Genomic DNA, 19,934 nt, shown 5'->3' on the forward strand with positions numbered 1-19,934 from the left:
TTTTCCTATAATATATTATGATTAATGCAATAATATTTTATATACAGGCAGTCCCCGGGTTACGACGGGGGTTCTGTTCTTGAGACGCGTCATAAGCCGAAAATCGTCGTAAGCCCGAACATTGTCAAAAATCCTTAGAAAACCTTACTTTTAATGCTTTGGGTGCATTGAAAACTATGTAAACTGCATTCTTATTGCATTTTTCATCAAAAAACCTTTAAATATTGATTATTTTGCATTTTTGGTGTCATATTTCATCTGCCAGATCAGTGTTGTAGGTGTCGTAACCCTGGAAATAATTTCTGATGAATATAATTGAAAAGCGTCGCAACCTCGGAACGTCATAAGCCGAGACCGTCGTAACCCAGGGACTGCCTGTATCGGAGGTTTCCAGCTGAATAGCCATTCAAAAGAAAATTAACTGAACAGGCAAACTTATTCAAAGTTGCAAATCAATGGTACCATAATATGTTTTTGAGTTAATATTAACATCTTTACTTCCTCAACAGATGACTTTTCAAACTTCAGTATCTTGCAAAACGAAAGACATAGTTTTAAAAATCTAAATAAGATACATATTCTAATTCAAATAAATACTTGTTTTGATCCATATAGTAGAACAAAAGTCATGCCCTTATACTTTTATAGGTCAAGTTGCTTTATCCTGCAAGTATTTCTGTGTCGTTTCTATGAACTCTATTTAAATCAGACAACATCAGGCCACCTCTTCCTACATTTACTCTGTGAAAATTGGTATTCCTTAGTCTCACATAAACTTTCATCCCTAAACAGGCTTGAGTCTACTCTTTCTTCCTCCCTTTTCAATTAATTTTCTTTTGGCCATGGCTACAGGGTCATTAGATTGCAATTCAATTTGTCTCTGTACTAACAACTAAAAACTTGGCTGCAAATGCAGTAACCCTCTTATTGGCTCTGCTTCAAAGGTATTCAATTAACTTTTTCACTTTTTCTACACTGTTCAGAAAATGATAGTTCACATAATCAAACATAAAATAAATGATAGAAATAAGTTACTACATTTGTATTATGCACAAGAAATTTGACAGATTTCAGAATTACTTGAATATGAATATGCACAGACAAATGAAAGTCTAGAATGCTGTATTCTTATTTCTAATAAAGCCATGTGCTAACAGAGAATAGTTGCCAGAAGCTTCTAGCCAACGAGGTACATATTCCTAATAACCTACAGTATTATGAGTAAAGCTCATTGACAATATATGTTTCTCTGCTTATTTAATTCAATAGCCAGGCTAAACATGAAGTAGTGTATAAGCTAACATGAGAAGGCTTTATCTGAAATTTTCAGATAATTTTGTTGTTTCCAAGTTATTGCACATACAGTATTTGGAAAAATACAGGAATAAGGAATATATGATGAGCATTTTTCAAGGTAATAATCTTTACTCAAAGGGATTTTAAATAAAACTCACCAGATGCATCTGTTCCAGAATGCACTGTGAAACTCTGCCTGTGCATCTGACGAGATCCAAGCGGCCGGAGATCAATATCATTACCATGCTGCAAAACATAATAAAAATTAATGATAATATGAATTGTGACATAAACAAGTGTCCATACAAAAAAAAACTATAATTTAAGGAATATTTCATAATGCAAGAATTTCCTTAGCTTAGGTTTCAATAATTACTTTGAATAATCCAGCTACGTACATAAATAAACTATGTATTATGAAATCTTACCAAATTGTTTATCTGGTCTAGCAGCTCATTCACTTCTTGGCTGTATACAAGGCCAATGTGTGACTTGCCAAGAAGTCTTCGCACTTTTCGCTTTATGTCCTCTTTTCTCACATTCACCATCACCATGAAGGCCACAAGGTTATATAACATAGTTGATAGCAATCTGTCCTCTTCGTGTTCCAACCTTTTTCTCTCGGATTCACTTAAATTATTATACCTATGAAAACATAAGTTTTAAATTAATATCAATATTTACAACTTTAGCAAGATCATTTAATTATAGTATTTCTCGAATCTCAGGGCCCACAAGAAGATTTGTTCTTTAATGAGAAATGAAAATTAGAGCAAGGTCAAGTTGAAGAAGTTGAACAGTTAAGTAGGAAAGATCAAATGGAATGGATGGAAGATAAAAGTAAGAAAGCAACACAGCTGGGTAATATGGGACTCTGCAAAGAACCTTTAGTACCATCAACAGTTCAAACCTAAATTCAGAGGTAAGCTATCACAGTTTTTTCAGCAAACGTTATACAGAATACAGAATCTTTAAGGTAAAAGGCATATAAAAACAACATCCAGCCACCAAGTGTCAAAGGGTATCTATCTTACCTTTCCATCATTTCACTGGGACCCTGGTCCATGCCCACCATATCTCGTTCTTGAGCAACAGCATCTAGGAAACAATCTTCCCAAAACTGCATCTGGTCCCATAATGGTGATCTTTCTTTACCAATCAGGCCTAAGCAAGAAAAGTCAGGTTTAGAAATTTTCATACCTTATCAACTGCAATGATGACAGTGATAGTTTTTATGCTTTTCTGGGCTCAGCTCGTGTCGGCCTATGAAAGTATCCTTAATATCATTCTTTCTAGGTAAAATTAGCCTAAAATTACCAGAGAAAAACAAAATTAAGAAAATGTCAGTAAAACTGACTCGCTCACTCTTAAAAAGAAGTGTCGGTATGATATAGGGGCGAGTGTGGAACACTACCACGAGACAAACACCAATTAGAACTTCCCTATCAGAATCCCCCCAAGAGAGAGCTGATACCAACGGGCGATGCAGCCTCTACTACTACTACTAGAGGACGCCACGGACAGCAGCGCCCCTAGCGGACATCCTTATTTTTTAGCGCCAGCGACAAGTCGCCATTTTCTTGTGCTTGTGCTTTTCTTGCGATTTATCCGCATCTTCATCATGGAACGCTCTGCAATTGCCACGGCTAAGTTAAGTAACTCATAAGTAACATTTTACCGTATTTTTGTCTTCCGGGTACCAGTATTTTCCTTTTTATAGGTCATATACGGTTCCTCGGTTGTCTCGTGGCGGCCATGCCGCCTCGTAAGAATTCCCGGTCCTCCATACTGGGACTTCTTATGCTTATGGGCTTACTTTATCACATTCATTGTTTACATCGAGTTTTAGCTAGTTCAGCCCTCCTACCATTCTCTTAGCTTGGTATTTAGGGCTATTATTTATTTCGGCCCAGCATCCCGGCTCTTGCTCTACATCGGCTATCGCTGGCTCCGAGTAGGCTCCTGTTTCTCGGAACAGTCTGCCTCCTCCTGGGCTTCTTTCTCTTTTACTAAAAGTGTCTCTTCCTCCTTTCGATGTATTTTTATTATTTAGGGTGTTAGGCTAGCCTAGGTGCTTGTTCCACATATTGGTACAGCTTGGTTCACGTGGCCCTACCACGGTTGTGTTGCTCGCGGCCTAGGCCACTTGCGGTCACGTGCCTATAGCACCTTACCCTGCCCCTTCCCTCCCTCTCTGATGTAGGGAGGGGCTGGGGACCCCTTGGTTGTTATACAACCTCATCGCCTTCTCTCACACTCTCGGAGGTGACCGGGGGGTCCCCCCAGCAGGGGGTATAGGGCGACCACTATGAGGTACCGGGTCTCCATGCGGGTAGTTGGTGAGGCGGGGAGGAGTAGGCCATCCCTCCCCCCTTTTCTCGCTCCCGCCGTGTTTCGCCGGGACCTTCCTCCCCCCTCCCCATTGCTCAGCCACCTCCCTCCAGTTACGTAAGGAGCCTTCCGTCGCAGCCGGGGCCCCTTTGGTTATAGGATATTGGCTCCGCTAGCGGGCAGGGTGGGCGCTATGAGTGGTCGGTTGCTTGCCTACTATATCCTTATATCTCTCCCCCGCTACCGGAAGGGAGCTTACCCTTACCTACGCACTCTTCTAGTAGACGGGTGGAGAGAAGTTGTTTTAATTTTGTTATTTTAAGGATATATACCCTAATTATAAGATATTTTACAATGATTGTGTGTTATCATTATTTTTTTTATCACCATCCCCGCCATTGTCCGTCGTGGTTTCCATTACCACCACTCCTAGTTGGTTGATTCTTGTGCCTCCGCCATTGGCGGAGCCATAGCCTATCTTCCAACCTGGTTACCACACGTATTTTAGCGGGGCTCTGGTTTTATCTAACTTTATCGCTCCGGCACCAACGGAGCATATGTTAGGCTGTAAGTGTTTACTCTGTACTCATGTACTTTTTCACTTACAGGCTACCAACTGCCAGGTCCCAGCCTGTAATGCGACGCTCTACGACCCCTGTGGACATGACGAGTGCAGGTCTCACGCCCCGTGTGCCACGTCGTACAATGAGACGATCGTCTGGCACCCCGAAGCCTGCGCTATATGCTACGACCTGGTCGGTCAGCTGGGAGATGGGGTATGTCCATTATAGGCTTACTTATGATTTTACTAACAACTTCTAGTCGTAAGTTTGTTAACCCTGTCCACAATTGGTAGCTAATCTCACCTTTCTTTCAGGCTAGCGGTGTGTGAGGGAAGTCGCCCTCGCCACCCTGAAAGCTGTGGGTGGGCGGCTTTGGGAAAAACGCCGCCAAGGGCCAGCCCTACATCTTAGATAGGAAGCTGGCCATCCAGATCTTCCCCGCGGGCAAGTCGACGGGCTACGTCGACCCCTTGTCCGCTGCCCCATTGATAGCCTCCATCCAGCAAGACCTCCAGCAATCGTTTGGGGTCGTAGCATCCCAGGAGTCGGTTCCGGACGTCGCTGCCCTGGACCTGACCTTGAGCCAATGGCGGTAGTTAGCGAGGATCTGTTGGTTGAGGTAGGTTTGTCGGGCGCCCAAGGTCTTTCCTTGGGCGCTCCTGGATCTTCTCCTGTCCCTTCTTCTTCCGCCTCTTTCCAAGGCTTTGCGGGATCCGAGATCCCTAGCCGCCCTCCCGCTCTCTCTGTACCTCCTAAGGAGAAGGGAAAGAGAGAACCGAAGACCTTGTCTAAGTCGACTTCTAGGAAGTCGTCTTCGTCTTCTTCGGCCAGGAAGTCGTCGACTTCATACGCCGATGCGGTGAAGGCTAAGCCGAGCTCTTCCCAGTCGAAGAGCTCCAGAAGCAAGGCTTCGAAGGAGAAGGCTCGCGCTACCACCGAGTCACTGCCTTCTCCCGCCTCCGCTGCCTCCTCTCCGGCTATGCCGGCAGGGGTGGCAAGCACCAGCACCTGCGTTCCCTCTGCTGTCTCACCAGGGATGATGGAACAGGTAGGGGTGCTGGTAGGTTCCCAAATTTCAGCATTGGGAACACGTTTTGAGCAGATGTTCGCGCAATTATCGAACAGTCTGTCTCAAACTGGACAGTCTATCCAGGACCTCTCTAATAGAATGAGAGAGAATGAGGACCGAGTGGCTGGGCTAACTCAGGCTCCTACCCCAGTCTCCCCTGCATCTAGCACGGGATTCTCCACTTCCCGCCTTACGACTCCTTGCCAGCTTTCTCTATGGAGAATCCATGGAGAGTAGCGGCCTACGCTCCTTTTAAGGACGGGATGATTTCGATCCCGGAGTTTGGTACTCGAAGGATTGAGGACTTCGAGTTCTACCCTCCGGTCTGACGCAGCCTTTCATGGGGTATGCTAGGCTGACGCCAACGGCTCTCACGAGAGAGGACAAGATCTCGAAGGAGTCAGTTCTCTACAGTAGAGATCACGCCCAGCGAGAATGGGTTCACTGCCTTGAGGACTGGGAGTGTACTAACACTAAACTCCAGGCCTACAAGAGTCCCTTCACTATTTTCGCGACGGAAGAGGAGGTCTCTCTTCCGTTCGCCACGAAATTGGTGGAGAAGGCTCTTCAGGCAGTTCCTCATGGATGAGCCCATTCCACAGTTGAGGGAGTCGGAGTCTACTTCTCCACTCTTCCCCGCCTTCGGAGAGTTGTGGGAAAACCTGCCAGCTACATTCACGCTGGGTAAACTCAAGCCGGACTGCGCCATGGACCAGTTCGGTGAGAAATTACCTAGGCTGCCGGATTCCCTAATCCAGGCAGAGTTCGATGCAGCGAACTAGGTTTGGCAGGTCCCTCAACTCTCTCATCGTTACGGAAATGGCTGCTCTTTCCTACGCTACGGAACCGCTGTTCAAGATTCTGGCGAAATCTCAGTTTCAGACGGTTCTGTCAGACGCTTTTGACTTCTTCCAAGCCAGGAGGAACTGCCGGAAGCATGTCCTTCAAGAGTGCACTATCAGGCATGAGCCTAATAGACTCTTGGCTGCGAGCATGTGGGGAGCGGATCTCTTCCCAGAGTCCGCAGTGAACGAAGTCCACCACGAAGCTGCTAGACTCAACCAGAGCCTTAGAGCTAGGTGGGGTATTTCCTCTAAGAGGAAACAGGAATCCGTTCCCACTGCTGGCAAGAAACCAAAGAAGGCTGGTAAGAGGTTCCAGCCTTATAAAAAACTTCAACATCAGCAGCAGTTTGTGCAGGCAGTCCCAGTTACCCAACAGGGACAACCTTCCACATCTAAACAGACCCAACCTTTCCTCCTGGTGCCCCAGCAATCTCAACCATCTACTTCCTACGCTATCTCGCCGGCCTTTAACCCTGCTTATGAGGCTCAAGGCTACTCTCAAACCGAGGGGTAGGGCGAGAGGTTACTTTCGTCAGCGTGGCGCAGGAAGGGGCACGAGGAGTAGGCAGTTCAGAGGAGGGCGTGGTGGCCAACCCGCCCATCAGCAATGAGGCTCCCCAGGTAGGAGGGAGGCTGTTCCTCTTCCGCCACAGGTGGGGGTTCAGCAATTGGGCACAGAGCATAGTGTCCAAAGGATTAGGCTGGAGTTGGATCAAAGATCCCCCTCCAATCAAATCATTTCATCAGGTACCGTCAAAGGAATTGATAGATTACGCGGAAGAACTCCTTCAGAAAGGAGCTATTGGCGAGAGTCAAACATCTAAAATTTCAAGGGCGCTTATTCAGCGTGCCAAAAGAAAGGCTCAACAAAAAGAAGGGTTAATCTTAGACTTGTCAAAGCTAAACTCTTTCATTCGCTGCGACAAGTTCAAGATGCTTACCCTCTCGCAAGTAAGGACCCTACTTCCGCGTGGAGCCGTCACATGCTCCATCGATCTTACAGACGCATACTATCATATCCCTATAGCCAGGCACTTCCGCCCATTCCTAGGATTCAGGCTAGGAAATCAGACATTCTCATTCAAAGTGATGCCCTTCGGTCTGAATGTAGCCCCAGGGTATTCACAAAGATAGCAGAAGTGGTTGTACAACAATTGAGAGCTCAGGGAATCATGGTAGCGGCATACCTCGACGATTGGTTGATCTGGGCACCAACAGTCGAGGAATGTCTCGAAGCTACCAAAAGGTAGTTCACTTTCTGGAACATCTGGGGTTCCAGATAAATCAAAACGAAATCCAGACTTACTCCGGAATCTCATTTTCAGTGGCTAGGAATCCAATGGGATTTGTCTTCCCACAATCTATCAATTCCAGTGGCCAAACGGAAGGAAATAGCAAAATCTGTCAGGCAATTCCTCAAATGCAAACAGACATCAAGAAGAAACCAGGAGAGAATCCTAGGGTCTCTTCAGTTTGCTTCGGTAACAGATATCCTTCTGAAAGCAAGGCTGAAAGATATAAATCGAATTTGGCGGTCAAGAGCAAACTCCAAATATCGAGACAAGTTGTCAGTAATTCCACAGATCCTCCGCAACCAAACTACGGCCTTGGTCAAAAGTAAAGAACTTAGCCAAGAAGGTACCCCTTCAATATCCCCTCCCAGTGTTAACCATTCACACGGATGCTTCCCTGTCCGGGTGGGGGGGATACTCTCAGTTCAACAGGTTCAGGGGACTTGGTCAGTTCAATTTCGCCAGCTCCACATAAAAGTGTTGGAAGCAATGGCAGTATTTCTTACTCTGAAGAGACTGCTTCCCCGAAGAAGTCTCATCTAAGGCTAGTTTTGGACAGTGCAGTGGTAGTTCATTGCATCAACAGAGGAGGGTCCAAATCCAAGCATGTGAACCATGTCATGATAGCCATCTTTGCATTAGCAAACAAACACAAATGGCATCTGTCTGCCACTCACCTGGCAGGAGTAAGAAATGTGATAGCAGACGCCCTGTCCCGGTCAGTTCCTCTGGAATCAGAGTGGTCTCTGGACGTCGGGTCATTCCAGTGGGTAAGCCGGAGAGTCCCAGGTCTCCAAGTGGATCTCTTCGCCTCACAAGCGAACCACAAGCTCCCTTGCTATGTGGCCCCCAACCTGGACCCTCTGGCTTATGCCACGGACGCCCTGGTCGTTAGATTGGAATCAGTGGAGGAGGATGTATATTTTTCCTCCAGTGAATCTTCTCTTGAAAGTCCTAGACAAACTAAGGTCTTTCAAAGGGATAGTAGCTCTGATTGCACCGGATTGGCCCAAGAGCAACTGGTATCCTCTTCTTTTGGAATTGGTCTCCGACCTCAACGGATCCCCAATCCCAAACTGTCACAATCAGTACAAATGAGGACTGTGTTCGCTTCCTCAAGAACTCTCCAGACCCTAACTTTATGGACTTCATGAAGTTTGCGGCTAATAAAGATGCTGACATTGATCCACAGAACATTCTCTTCCTAGAATCAGATAAGAGAGAGTCAACCATTAGACAATATGACTCAGCTGTTAAAAAATTAGCATCTTTCTTGAGAGAATCGAACACCACAACCATGACAGTTAATTTGGCTATATCCTTTTTCAGATCCTTGTTTGAAAAAGGTTTAGCAGCTAGCACGATTACCACTCACAAATCGGCTTTGAAGAAAATCTTTCAAGTAGGTTTTCAGATAGATTTGACTGAATCTTATTTCACATCTATCCCTAAAGCCTGTGCTAGACTTAGACCTTCTCAGAGGCCTACTACAGTTTCATGGTTCTTAAATGATGTCCTCAAACTAGCTTCAGATACTGACAACTCATCTTGTACGTTCATTATGCTCCTGAGGAAGACATTATTCTTATTAAGCCTAGCCTCAGGAGCTAGAATTTCAGAACTGTCGGCTCTATCCAGGGATGCGGGTCATGTGGAATTCCTCCCATCAGGAGAAGTTCTACTTGCTCCGGATCGTAGCTTTTTAGCCAAAAATGAAGATCCTCTTGCAAGGTGGGTCTCCTTGGAAGGTTATCCCACTTCCACAGGATCCTTCTCTCTGCCCAGTATCAACTCTTAGAGCCTTTCTTTCTCGTACTTCTTCTAGATCCTCAGGTGCTCTCTTTATGAGAGAAAAAGGTGGTACTTTATCAGTTAAAGGCATTAGACAGCAAATCCTTTACTTCATTAAACAAGCCAACCCTGAGTCATTCCCAAAAGCACATGATATCAGGGGAGTAGCCACCTCAATTAATTATTTCCAACATATGAACTTTGAGGATCTTAGGAAGTATACTGGATGGAAATCCCCAGACAGTCTTTAAACGGCATTATTTTAAAGTCCTTGGAATCTTTAAATAAAGTTTTCAGCAGTAGCAGCGGGAAACATAGTTTCCCCTGATACTGTTTAGTAGTTGTAGTATTGATCCAGGTCTCCTTTCTACCTACTTCAACCAACATGCCTCAACCTATCGTCAGGCTACTCAACATCATAGCCTTAGCCGTTGTATCATATAGTGGATTGTCCCTTATTTTTTTGCTAGGGACAACCACTTTTGTACTGATATGTACTTCAGTGTACCTACCCTTATTTTTATGCTAGGGTAGGACACAATATGTTTGTATATTCACCATTTTGTGTTTGTGATGAACTTCAGTCACAATGTGTTTGTATATATTTGGAAATAATTGTATTAATGATGGATTTCAGTGTACCTACCCTTATTTTTATGCTAGGGTAGGACACATGTATGTATATATTTTGTAATTATGTATTCTAATTAAGTAAATCCCAAATTTGCCTTATTTTACATGCATCTCTGTAATTTATTTATTTACCATTTAAGTACTTTAAGTTTACTAACATTCTATTATTTTACTGTTATAATAAGTTTAGTTTAAGTGCTTAATTTGTATGCTGTATTTGATTTACTTATATTATATCCATCATTTTAAACTGTTTTTCATTGTTTCCTTTTCCATCTTGTCTGTTTCTCTGGTACTCTTTCATAGGCCGACACGAGCTGAGCCCAGAAAAGGGATTTTGACGAAGGAAAAATCTATTTCTGGGTGATTGGCTCGTGTCGCCCTATGAAACCCCCCCTTTTTTATGGTTTGTTTTCCCCCTTGCAGGACAAGATGTATTTACTGTTTAATTAAGGATGACCGCTAGGGGGCGCTGCTGTCCGTGGCGACTCTAGTAGTAGTAGTAGAGGCTGCATCGCCCGTTGGTATCAGCTCTCTCTTGGGGGGATTCTGATAGGGAAGTTCTAATTGGTGTTTGTCTCGTGGTAGTGTTCCACACTCGCCCCTATATCATACCGACACTTCTTTTTAAGAGTGAGCGAGTCAGTTTTACTGACATTTTCTTAATTTTGTTTTTCTCTGGTAATTTAGGCTAATTTTTACCTAGAAAGAATGATATTAAGGATACTTTCATAGGGCGACACGAGCCAATCACCCAGAAATAGATTTTTCCTTCGTCAAAATCCCTTTTTTCAAACAAAAAAACTATTTTATTAAATGACATTTTGTAAAATTTTAATTTGTACATTACTTACATATTTTCAGCATATCTAAATAATATTGTCAGACATTATGTGTGGAATACATGCTTTCTTGGTATTTCAGGCTAAGCCACTTACTTATAAGCTAATACTGTTCTAGAGAACCTTTAGCCTAAGTGCAGCCTTTCTTTAATGGAGTTGGCATCTACAAAAATTTAATAAAAACTTTAACCATACACAACTGGGCCTATGAAACACTGATTGACACGAATCTAGTGACAATTGATTTTACCAAACCTAATTCATTTGAAATTCTTTAGCTACATTTTATCTACAGCATATTAAAAATATGCCAGAGGCATAATGAAAGATGTTGGGAATTAAAAAAGCAGAACAATGTGTACACTGGACACTGTAGAGATTCTGAATGTATTTATAATTTTTAATATTATTAGCTATTTTAACCAAACAAGAGCATTTCTCCAGAACTGCAAAAATACTGTACATATATGAAGTATTAGTGCCTATTATACTCTAGCCTGTAGTAGTAGTTAAGTTTTCTGTGGCCTAACATGGTTAGCAGTTTCTTCATTTTACAATATATTTCTGAAGCTAAGGTATATTTACATGTAATAGTCATTCTGAGAACGCCAGAAGGGAAAAGAAGACACTTGAGCACCCAGAAGATGGAACCCTAAGACCACATGCTGGTGAACAAAAACTAGACCAGGTCTAAGCCATTAACAGTTTGCCCCAAACAAGAGATATTCTCTAGCCTTCAGCAAGGGATATCATATTACAACTAAGTCAATCTCTCTTGTGGGAGGGGGGGGGGGCGACAGCCATACTGCTGACGTACTTATGTAAACTAGATGGTGAAAAGAAAACTTGGTAAGGAGTGATCATTATACTTGGACAGTATACCCTTGAACAAGGAATTTTTCATTTGTAAAGTTGTTTATCCAGCAGTAAAGAATAAACTGGGTGGCTGAGGTTCATACCAGTTTAAAAGTGACTGATGATAATTTTCTATGTATAGTAATGCAAAAATGATACTGTCCTACTTGGACTGTGACTTCCCACTGGATCCAGTCTTCAACTAGTCCTTTCTTCTTGGAACTATACCTCCTGGCTATCTCATTCAGCACTGATTGGGTCAAACAACCCTTGGAGGACAGGTGCCTGTAAATGCCTTCTCCTCTCTGAGGTTTTATATGTTGGCCTTTTTCTTAGTTTCTTTATAGTCAGTCTGCCTACATTATATTATACTTTTTCTAACTTATCTCACAGAACCACATATAAAGAAGCCTTTGTATTGTGAAATGGTAAGCTTTGAAATGAGCAAATCTAGTAAAGAAACTGCCCATTATAAAAATTACCTTCAAATAGATATGTTCTCCCAGAATCTGGGTGAGGGTGTTGTGGAATTTGTTGGTATCATGTTACCAGCATGGTACCTAAATCCAGTAGAAAGTGAGGATTTACTAGACCACATACTTGAGGTTCTTTTGGAGCCACGGGGAAACTGAAAAAAAAAAAAAATTATCTTCAAGTGAAAATGGCAAAATGGACCTAGTCGAGATGTCTGATGAAACCAGGTCAGTGTAGACAGATTATTTGTTTATGAGTACCCTTGGAAGCTTAATTCTAAACAATATACAGGCAGTCCCCAGTTTACCACGGTTTTGGCTTACGACGTTCTGAGTTTATGACGCTTTTCAATTACGTATATTCGTTAGAAAGTATTTCCAGGTTTACGACGCATGTTCCAGGGTTATGTCACAGATCTGACGGAAGAAATATGACTCCAAAAAGGCAAAATAGTCAATGTTTGAAGGTTTTTTTTTTTTATGAAAAATGCAATAACAATGCAGTTTACACATTTTTAATACACCCAAATACATTAAAAGCATGGTTTTCTTATGACTTTTTATGTTCTGGCTTACAACGATCTTCGGCTTATGATGCATCTCTAGAACGGGACCCCAGTTGTAAACTGGGGACTGCCTGTATAATTATTCCATTACATTTTCTTTGCATTCCATAATTGTAATGATCTTTCCTCTTATTGTACACAAAATTTTGAACACAAGTGCCCTAAAAAATTGCTACAATTCAATTTTTAACAAGTCCATTGTCAATTCCAAGAAATTAATGTCAATCATATTGCCAGATTTTAACAGATGGACTGAACTCCCTTTACTGATATTTACATAAGTTTGGCTTAATTATTTTACTATAAAAGAAGAAAAATTAAGTCTGACTTCTATCATGCATTATCAATAAGCAATTTTATGTTGTGCTTTATTCAAGATAGATATTCATTCAAGTATTTTCAGTTATATCTTTCTTATGTGATTGAATAAATTTTCAGGCAATGGCATTCATATGCAAACACTTGAAATGCTGAATTATTAGTAGTAAAGTACTAAACTTGAAACGAAAAAAAATATAAAATATACACTAAAGGTTACACATTTAAGCCGAGTATTTACGAGATTTACAAGGCAATGAAATTTCAGGAGTACTATACAAAGTTAATTTCTGTATCTGTGACCATCTTCAAATAATTCTTGCATCCACTAAGAAAAATATTTCTTCAGTTTAATTAGAGTAATAATAGTGCAATCAAATATAAAGTAAACAACTGTGAGGTCTTCAATTTAAGGACATTTCCTATTTATACAGCGAAAGCAATCATAACCAAACCTCAATTGAAAGTCTTACAATTCTACTTTATTTTATTTCATCTGGACCTAGAGCCTAAAGAATTTTTAAAATGTAATATAAAAATGGTTCAAAGTAACTAATTTCACAAAGCACATATAAACAACAATTTATATAAAAGTTCACAATATACAAAGACTTACAATGCCTTGCTCAAGTTCGGAGTCTGATACTGTAGATCGTATGGACTGATTTGATACTCTTTGTCTTTGAAATGCAGGATTAGTGATAATAGAACCAGTGTCACTTGCCCCACAAGATGGCGGTCCCTCTGATCCAGGTACAGCATCTCCAGCTTCTGAATCCTGCATTTTTTTAAAATATACAAGAATGTTATCAGAATATACAAGAATGTTATCAGACAAATAAGCTAAACATACTAGTAGTTGTTATTTGGAAGTCACAGTAATAAATACCAAATGAAAGTTAGAGTACTACTAGAAATTTGAGTACTTGTTCTACATCTACTTAAAATTACCTACCTGAGATTGCAGCTTAGAGAGTAATACATGTCGTTTCTGTACTAGTAAGTCTCTAAGAACATCTGCAGTTGCCGTTTCAGATAAATCAGCATCTGGAGACCTTATGGGATCATGGACTACACGGGGGCCTGAGGTAAGAAAAGGACTATCTGTAAAATAGTGAAAAGAAGTTTAGTACCCGTATCACAATTACCCTTATGACTGCACTATATTGTGAATAATATGTCAAAAATAAAAATCAACAAGGCCGTGTGCTTCTGTAAAAGTGTTGTTTTGATGACAGAAACAATCATAAATTCAAAATTTTTTGGCATTTCTGTACATAATGCCTATTATTATGCATTCAGGAAAAATAATTCAAATAATGATTACAAATAAACTGAGATGAAGACAATCATAAAACAAAATTGTAACACTCACAGAAAACACAGAGATGTTAATGACACTTTTTACATTAGACTACCATAGATCCACACTTTTAAAGCAGATATACTACTACTGGATTCTATGGACAAAAACAGTTACATAATGACTTTGTGGTATAGGAAGTTAAAAGTGCATTTGTAAAATCATTACATTATAAACAATGTTTTCAGAAATGCAAATTAAAATACACCAGGCTTCACAGTAGGAGATGTTCTATGTAGAAAATTAAAATTTTCTATTAGAGTTTGGGTCTTTTGATACTAAACCTATTCAGGAGAATGACAGAAGCAGAATTCAAATCTGTAAATAGCATTCAGAATACATAGACCACACAAATGAGCTGTTCTCTGGTATAAGTAGCAATAGCACTTTATGTAAAAATGAATAAAAATGTTATTGTTATAATACAATTAAGTTTGTTCATACTTACCTGGCAGATATATATATAGCTGTATTCTCTGAAGTCCGACAGAATTTCAAAATTCGCGGCACACGCAGTGGGCGGCCAGGTGTGGAGTACCCATTCCCGCCGCTGGGAGGCGGATATCAGGAACCATTCCCATTTTCTATTCATATTTTATCAGTGCCACTGTCTCCTGAGGGGAGGTGGGTGGGCACTTTAATTATATATATCTGCCAGGTAAGTATGAACAAACTTAATTGTATTATAACAATAACATTTTGTTCATGAAACTTACCTGACAGATATATATAAGGGATTTTGACGAAGGAAAAATCTATTTCTGGGCAACGACCTGTGTCGCCCTGTGAAATGGTTCCTTTGATACTATTTCTGAAGAATAAATATTGCTATTCATCCTAGAGAAAAAAGAAACAATATAATGCCAAGATAAATGGCTCGCTCACTTCTTATAGAAGTGTCGGTATAGTAAGGAGCGAGTGGAATCACTACCAGAGGTCCCTTGCCATTTAGCTTCTTCCTTCGACAAAACCCCGAACTACGGAGGAGCTGTGCTACAGCTCCCGGTCTACTACTACCGTGAGCGCCTCCGACGCCTGAGACGTCATTCCTGAAGATAGCCTCCAAGCTTGGGGTAAGCTGGGTGAGGATAATCTAACTACAGGGTGGGGTTTCACAGGGCGACACAGGTCGTTGCCCAGAAATAGATTTTTCCTTCGTCAAAATCCCTTTTCTGGGCTTGACCTGTGTCGGCCTGTGAAATAGTACCAGAGAATGCCAAACACCAAGCTTGAGGAACAGTACAGATAAATTAAGAAGGTAAAGTTAAACACTTGTAAGGTTAATAGTATAATAATCAACTAAAATTACAGTCTTACCCTAAGGGAAGTATAAGCCCTAAAACACGGGTTATCACTTAAAATTAGTTAGCCTAACAACAAACAATAACAATACAGGTTAGGCAAAGACAAGATATAAGTTGATATATACAAAAGAATGGAACTGAATCCGATTAGAATGATGAACAAAAGCAAACTCAAGGTAACCCAATACATGGAGGCGACTAAACTAAGTAAGGGTGCAATGGGGCAGGTAGAAGGGAAGGCTACAAGAAGTTATAGTAAAATTAAGAATCAGGAGAAACTGTGTTTCCAGCTGCCACTGCTGGAAATTTGAGGGCTTCTAAGGGTTTTAGGTAGTGCCGTTTGAAAACTGTCGGAGATTTCCAGCCTGTATACTTCTTAAGATCGTCAAAATTCATGTGTTGGAAATAATTAATAGATGTGGCCACCGCCCTAACATCGTGGGCCCGAGGAAAGGACTCTGGATGGCCTGTTTAATGAAGTATAAAATTTGTTGCCTGATCCCTTTTAGGGATAAAGTACCACCTCCCTTCCTAATGAACAATGGGCCTGAAGATTTCAGAGTTGTTCTGCTTGAGGTAGGCTCTTAATGGTTGACATGGGACAAATAGGGAAATGTCTTGAGTAGTGTAGATTTTCCACGAGGACCTCTGTCCTGTGGGTCTTCATTTTTGGCTAGAAAATGGCGATCTGGGGATAAGAGGACTTCCCCTGAGGGGAGGAACTCAATGTGGCCTGGTTCCCTTGATAAAGCTGACAGTTCTGATATTCTAGCTCCGGAGGCTAAACTTAATAAGAATAGGGTTTTCCTCAGGAGGGATATATAATTGCAAGAGTCATTGTTAATGTCCGAGGCCAGTTTGAGGACATCATTTAAGAACCAAGAGACTGATTTAGGTCTCGTTGATGGTCTTAATCTAGCACAAGCTTTTGGTATGGACGTAAAGTACGAATCCGTAAGGTCTATGCTAAAACCAAATTGGAAGATTTTTTAAGAGCTGATTTGGTCATAGTGATAGTGCTTGCTGCTAAGCCTTTCTCAAACAATGATCTGAAGAAAGTTATGGCTAGGTTCGTTGTCATGACTTGAGAATTTGACAACTTAAGGAACTCTGCTAGTTTCTTGACAGATGAATCATATTGTCGGAGAGTAGATTCTCTTTTATCTGATTCCAAGAATGAGATATTCTGGGGATCAATTTCTGCATTCCTCATGGCTGCGAATTTCAGAAAATCCATAAAGTTAGGGTTTTCTGAATTCTTGAGGAAGCGGACACAGTCTGAGTTTGCACTAACTGGGTTAGTTTGGGGTTGGGAATCCGTAGTGGTCGGAGTCTCAACTCTAGGAGTAGAGGGAACCAATTGCTCTTGGGCCAGTTGGGAGCTACTAGAGCTACTTGGCCTTTGAATGTCCTGAGTTTGTCTAAAACTTTCATGAGAAGGTTCACCGGAGGAAGAGGTAAATATTCTTCCATTCGTTCCAATCGAGGATCATTGCATCCGTAGCGTATGCTAGAGGATCGAGGTTGGGTGCCACGTAACAAGGGAGTTTGTGGTTTGACTCCGTGGCGAAGAGGTCTACTTGGAGTCCGGGGACTTGTAGACTGATCCAATTGAATGAAACTCCTGTCCAGTGTCCACTCCGATTCCAACGAGCGGAGCGTGATAGAGCGTCTGCTACTACGTTCTTGACTCCTGCCAGGTGAGTGGCTGACAGGTGCCATTTGTTTTTGCATGCCAGAGAAAAGATGGCTATCATGACATGGTTCAAGTGGCTTGACTTGGATCCGCCCCTGTTGATGCAGTGTACTACTACTGCACTGTCCAGAACTAATTTGAAATGAGAGTTCTTGGGCGGACGGAGTCGTTTCAGTGTGAGGAATACTGCCATGGCCTCCAGTACATTGATATGTAGCTGGCGGAATGTTTAAACGACCAAGTTCCTTGAACTTTTTCGTACTGGGAGTATCCTCCCCACCCTGTGTTAGTGAGGCGTCTGTGTGGATCACTAATGATGGAGGGGGAAACTGTAGAGGAATTGCTTTTGAAAGGTTCTTTGTCTCCGTCCAGGGGCGGAGACGTTTCCGTAAGATTGCTGGGATAAAGGCTAGTTTGTCCCGTGATCTGCAATTCGCTCTTGAGCGCCATACTCTGTATATCTTTGAGTTTGGTGCTCTGAAGCAGAACGTCTGTGACTGATGCAAACTGGAGTGAGCCCAGGATCCTCATCTGGCACCTCCTGGATGTTTGTTGTCGTTTGAGAAATTGTTTTGTAGCTCTTGCAATTTCTTTCCTTTTCAACGACGGAATTGATAGAGTGTGCGATTGTAAGTCCCACTGAAGGCCTAACACTGGAATCGAGATTCCGGTGTTAGTCTGGACTTGGTTTTGTTTATTTGAAAACCTAAATGTTCCAGGAATTTGATCACTCTGACCGTTTGCTTCTTTGCATTCTTTGGGGTTCTTTGCCCAAATAAGCCAATCGTCCAGATAAGCCACTAACATTATTCCCTGTTTCCTTAGCTCTTGCACTACTGCTTCCGCCAATTTGGTGAAGATCCTGGGGGCTATGTTGAGCCCGAATGGCATTACCTTGAAGGAGTAGGATCTGTTGCCTAGTTTGAAGCCTAGGAATGGACGGAAGTGTTCTGGCTATGGGAACATGATAGTAGGCATCTGTAAGATCTATAGAGGTTGTGACGGCCCCACGGCGGGGAAGTAAGGTCCGTACACTGCGAAACGGTCAGCATCCTGAACTTGTCGCAATGAATGAATAAGTTCAGATGGGACAAGTCTAAGATGATTCTTCGGTTTACCGAGTCTTTCTTTGGCACGCTGAACAAGCGTCCTTGAAATTTTAAAATTGTTGACTCTTGAGACTACTCCTTTGAGAAGGAGGTCTTCGGTATACTCTACCAATTCCGTTGTTGGTGCTTGATAGAATCTGTTGGTTGGAGGAGGGCCCTCTAGCCAACTCCAACCTAGTCCCTTTGTTTACTATACTTTGAGCCCAAGGGCTGAACCCCCACCGCTGGCGGAAGAGGTACAGCCTCCCTCCTACCTTGGGATTCTCACTGCTGGTTTGCCGAGGGCGGCCACCTCTTGCTCCTCGGAAACCTCTTCCCCTGTTAGCAGCCCTGCCGGATCCTCTGATCGAGAGGCACCTCTTGCTCTACTGCCTCTCGCAAACCTATTGAAAGCCTGAAAGTTCTGGCTTTCATAGTTGGTTGTAGCTGGTGAGACAGCAAAGAAGTGGAGGGTTGAGATTGCTGGGACTGAGGGGTCAGAACAAGGTATTGTTGTTGACCCTTCGACGATGGTTGCCCTTGTGATGCTGGGACTGCCTGAACCAACGTTTGTTGAGAAGGCTGGAAGGGAGAGAACTTCCTTGGTTTCTTCTTGTTCCTTGGGTTAGGACCAGAAGATTCCTGCCTCGCTTTGCTACCAGTCCCCCACCTGACTTTGAGGCACTGGTTTGACCTTAGAAGCCTCATGAAACGGACTTCTTGCTACTACTGGTGCTGGAAAGAGGTCCGTTCCCCAAACAAATTGAGGAAGCAATCAGTTTATTCGGTTCATGGCGGATAGTAGCTTCCGCAGAACGTGCTTCCTACAATTTCTCCTGGCTATGAGGAAGTCGTAAAGGTCACACTGCATGGTGTGCAGCAGACCTTTAGCCAAAACTTTAAATAACGGCTCTTGTTGGTATACAAGAGCCGTCATCTCCGCCATAGTCATGGAGGAAAGGGATCTCGCGAGCCTAGTCCGGGCGTCGTACTCCATCTGGAGAGAGAGTCCGACAACCTGGGGAGTCTCTCACTAAAGAGAGAGGTGGCACAGTCCGCCTTTAGTTTTCCTACTGAGAAAGTAGGAACTGCCCCTTCGAAGTACGTCTCGGAGCCTGGGACTAAGAGAGAGGTGGGTTCCGTCTCTCGTAGGTTGAGGCAAGGGGCTCGTCTTTCAGGGCGGTCCCCTGAAAGGTTGCTTCCACTACCTTAAGGGTCAGTGGTAGCGGAGTCCCTTCACGGAGTAAAAATGGTGAAAGGACTCCTAAAGGCTGTGATGCGGGTGTTTTCACACCCCCATTCTTCCAGACTTCTCATTAGAGTCTGCTGTGCCTGTTCCCTCGGAAGGATCACTGTTTCCTTGGAACCTTGTCCTCTCTCATCATCGCTGCTTCCGTTAGTCGGACGTAGCCAATGAATGGTGGTTGAAGTCTTGGGGTGGGGTGGAACTCGAAGTCCTCACGCCTTCGAGTTCCTATGCCTTCGATTGTCAACATTCCGTTGACAAACGGGGCATACGAAGCGATCCTCCAAGGGTTGGCCGCCTTGAATTCCGGCAGTTGGCTGGAATCTGGCATTGGAAGAGGAGAAGGTGGCACAGATAGAGGGG

The 19,934-nt window shown here is 42.6% G+C and overlaps 1 protein-coding gene and 1 long non-coding RNA gene across 2 annotated transcripts in view; one reads left to right on the forward strand and one right to left on the reverse strand.

The window, feature by feature from the left end:
• The window catches only part of LOC135197784 (uncharacterized), a 110,600-nt gene extending 108,398 nt beyond the window's left edge, over nucleotides 1-2,202 (forward strand). The window contains exon 4 of the long non-coding RNA XR_010310659.1: nucleotides 2,025-2,202. This is a non-coding gene — a long non-coding RNA (uncharacterized LOC135197784). The remainder of the gene's footprint in view (nucleotides 1-2,024) is intronic.
• Nucleotides 1-19,934, reverse strand: part of LOC135197783 (MAP kinase-activating death domain protein-like) — a 312,071-nt gene that overhangs the window by 106,616 nt on the left and 185,521 nt on the right. The window contains 7 exon segments of the mRNA XM_064224890.1: nucleotides 1,455-1,542; nucleotides 1,725-1,941; nucleotides 2,331-2,460; nucleotides 12,000-12,036; nucleotides 12,038-12,145; nucleotides 13,491-13,652; nucleotides 13,830-13,978. Of these exon segments, the coding sequence (XP_064080960.1) occupies nucleotides 1,455-1,542; nucleotides 1,725-1,941; nucleotides 2,331-2,460; nucleotides 12,000-12,036; nucleotides 12,038-12,145; nucleotides 13,491-13,652; nucleotides 13,830-13,978 (891 nt within the window).

This window comes from Macrobrachium nipponense, chromosome 21 (genome assembly GCF_015104395.2).
Source record: "Macrobrachium nipponense isolate FS-2020 chromosome 21, ASM1510439v2, whole genome shotgun sequence".
NCBI lineage: Eukaryota > Metazoa > Arthropoda > Malacostraca > Decapoda > Palaemonidae > Macrobrachium > Macrobrachium nipponense.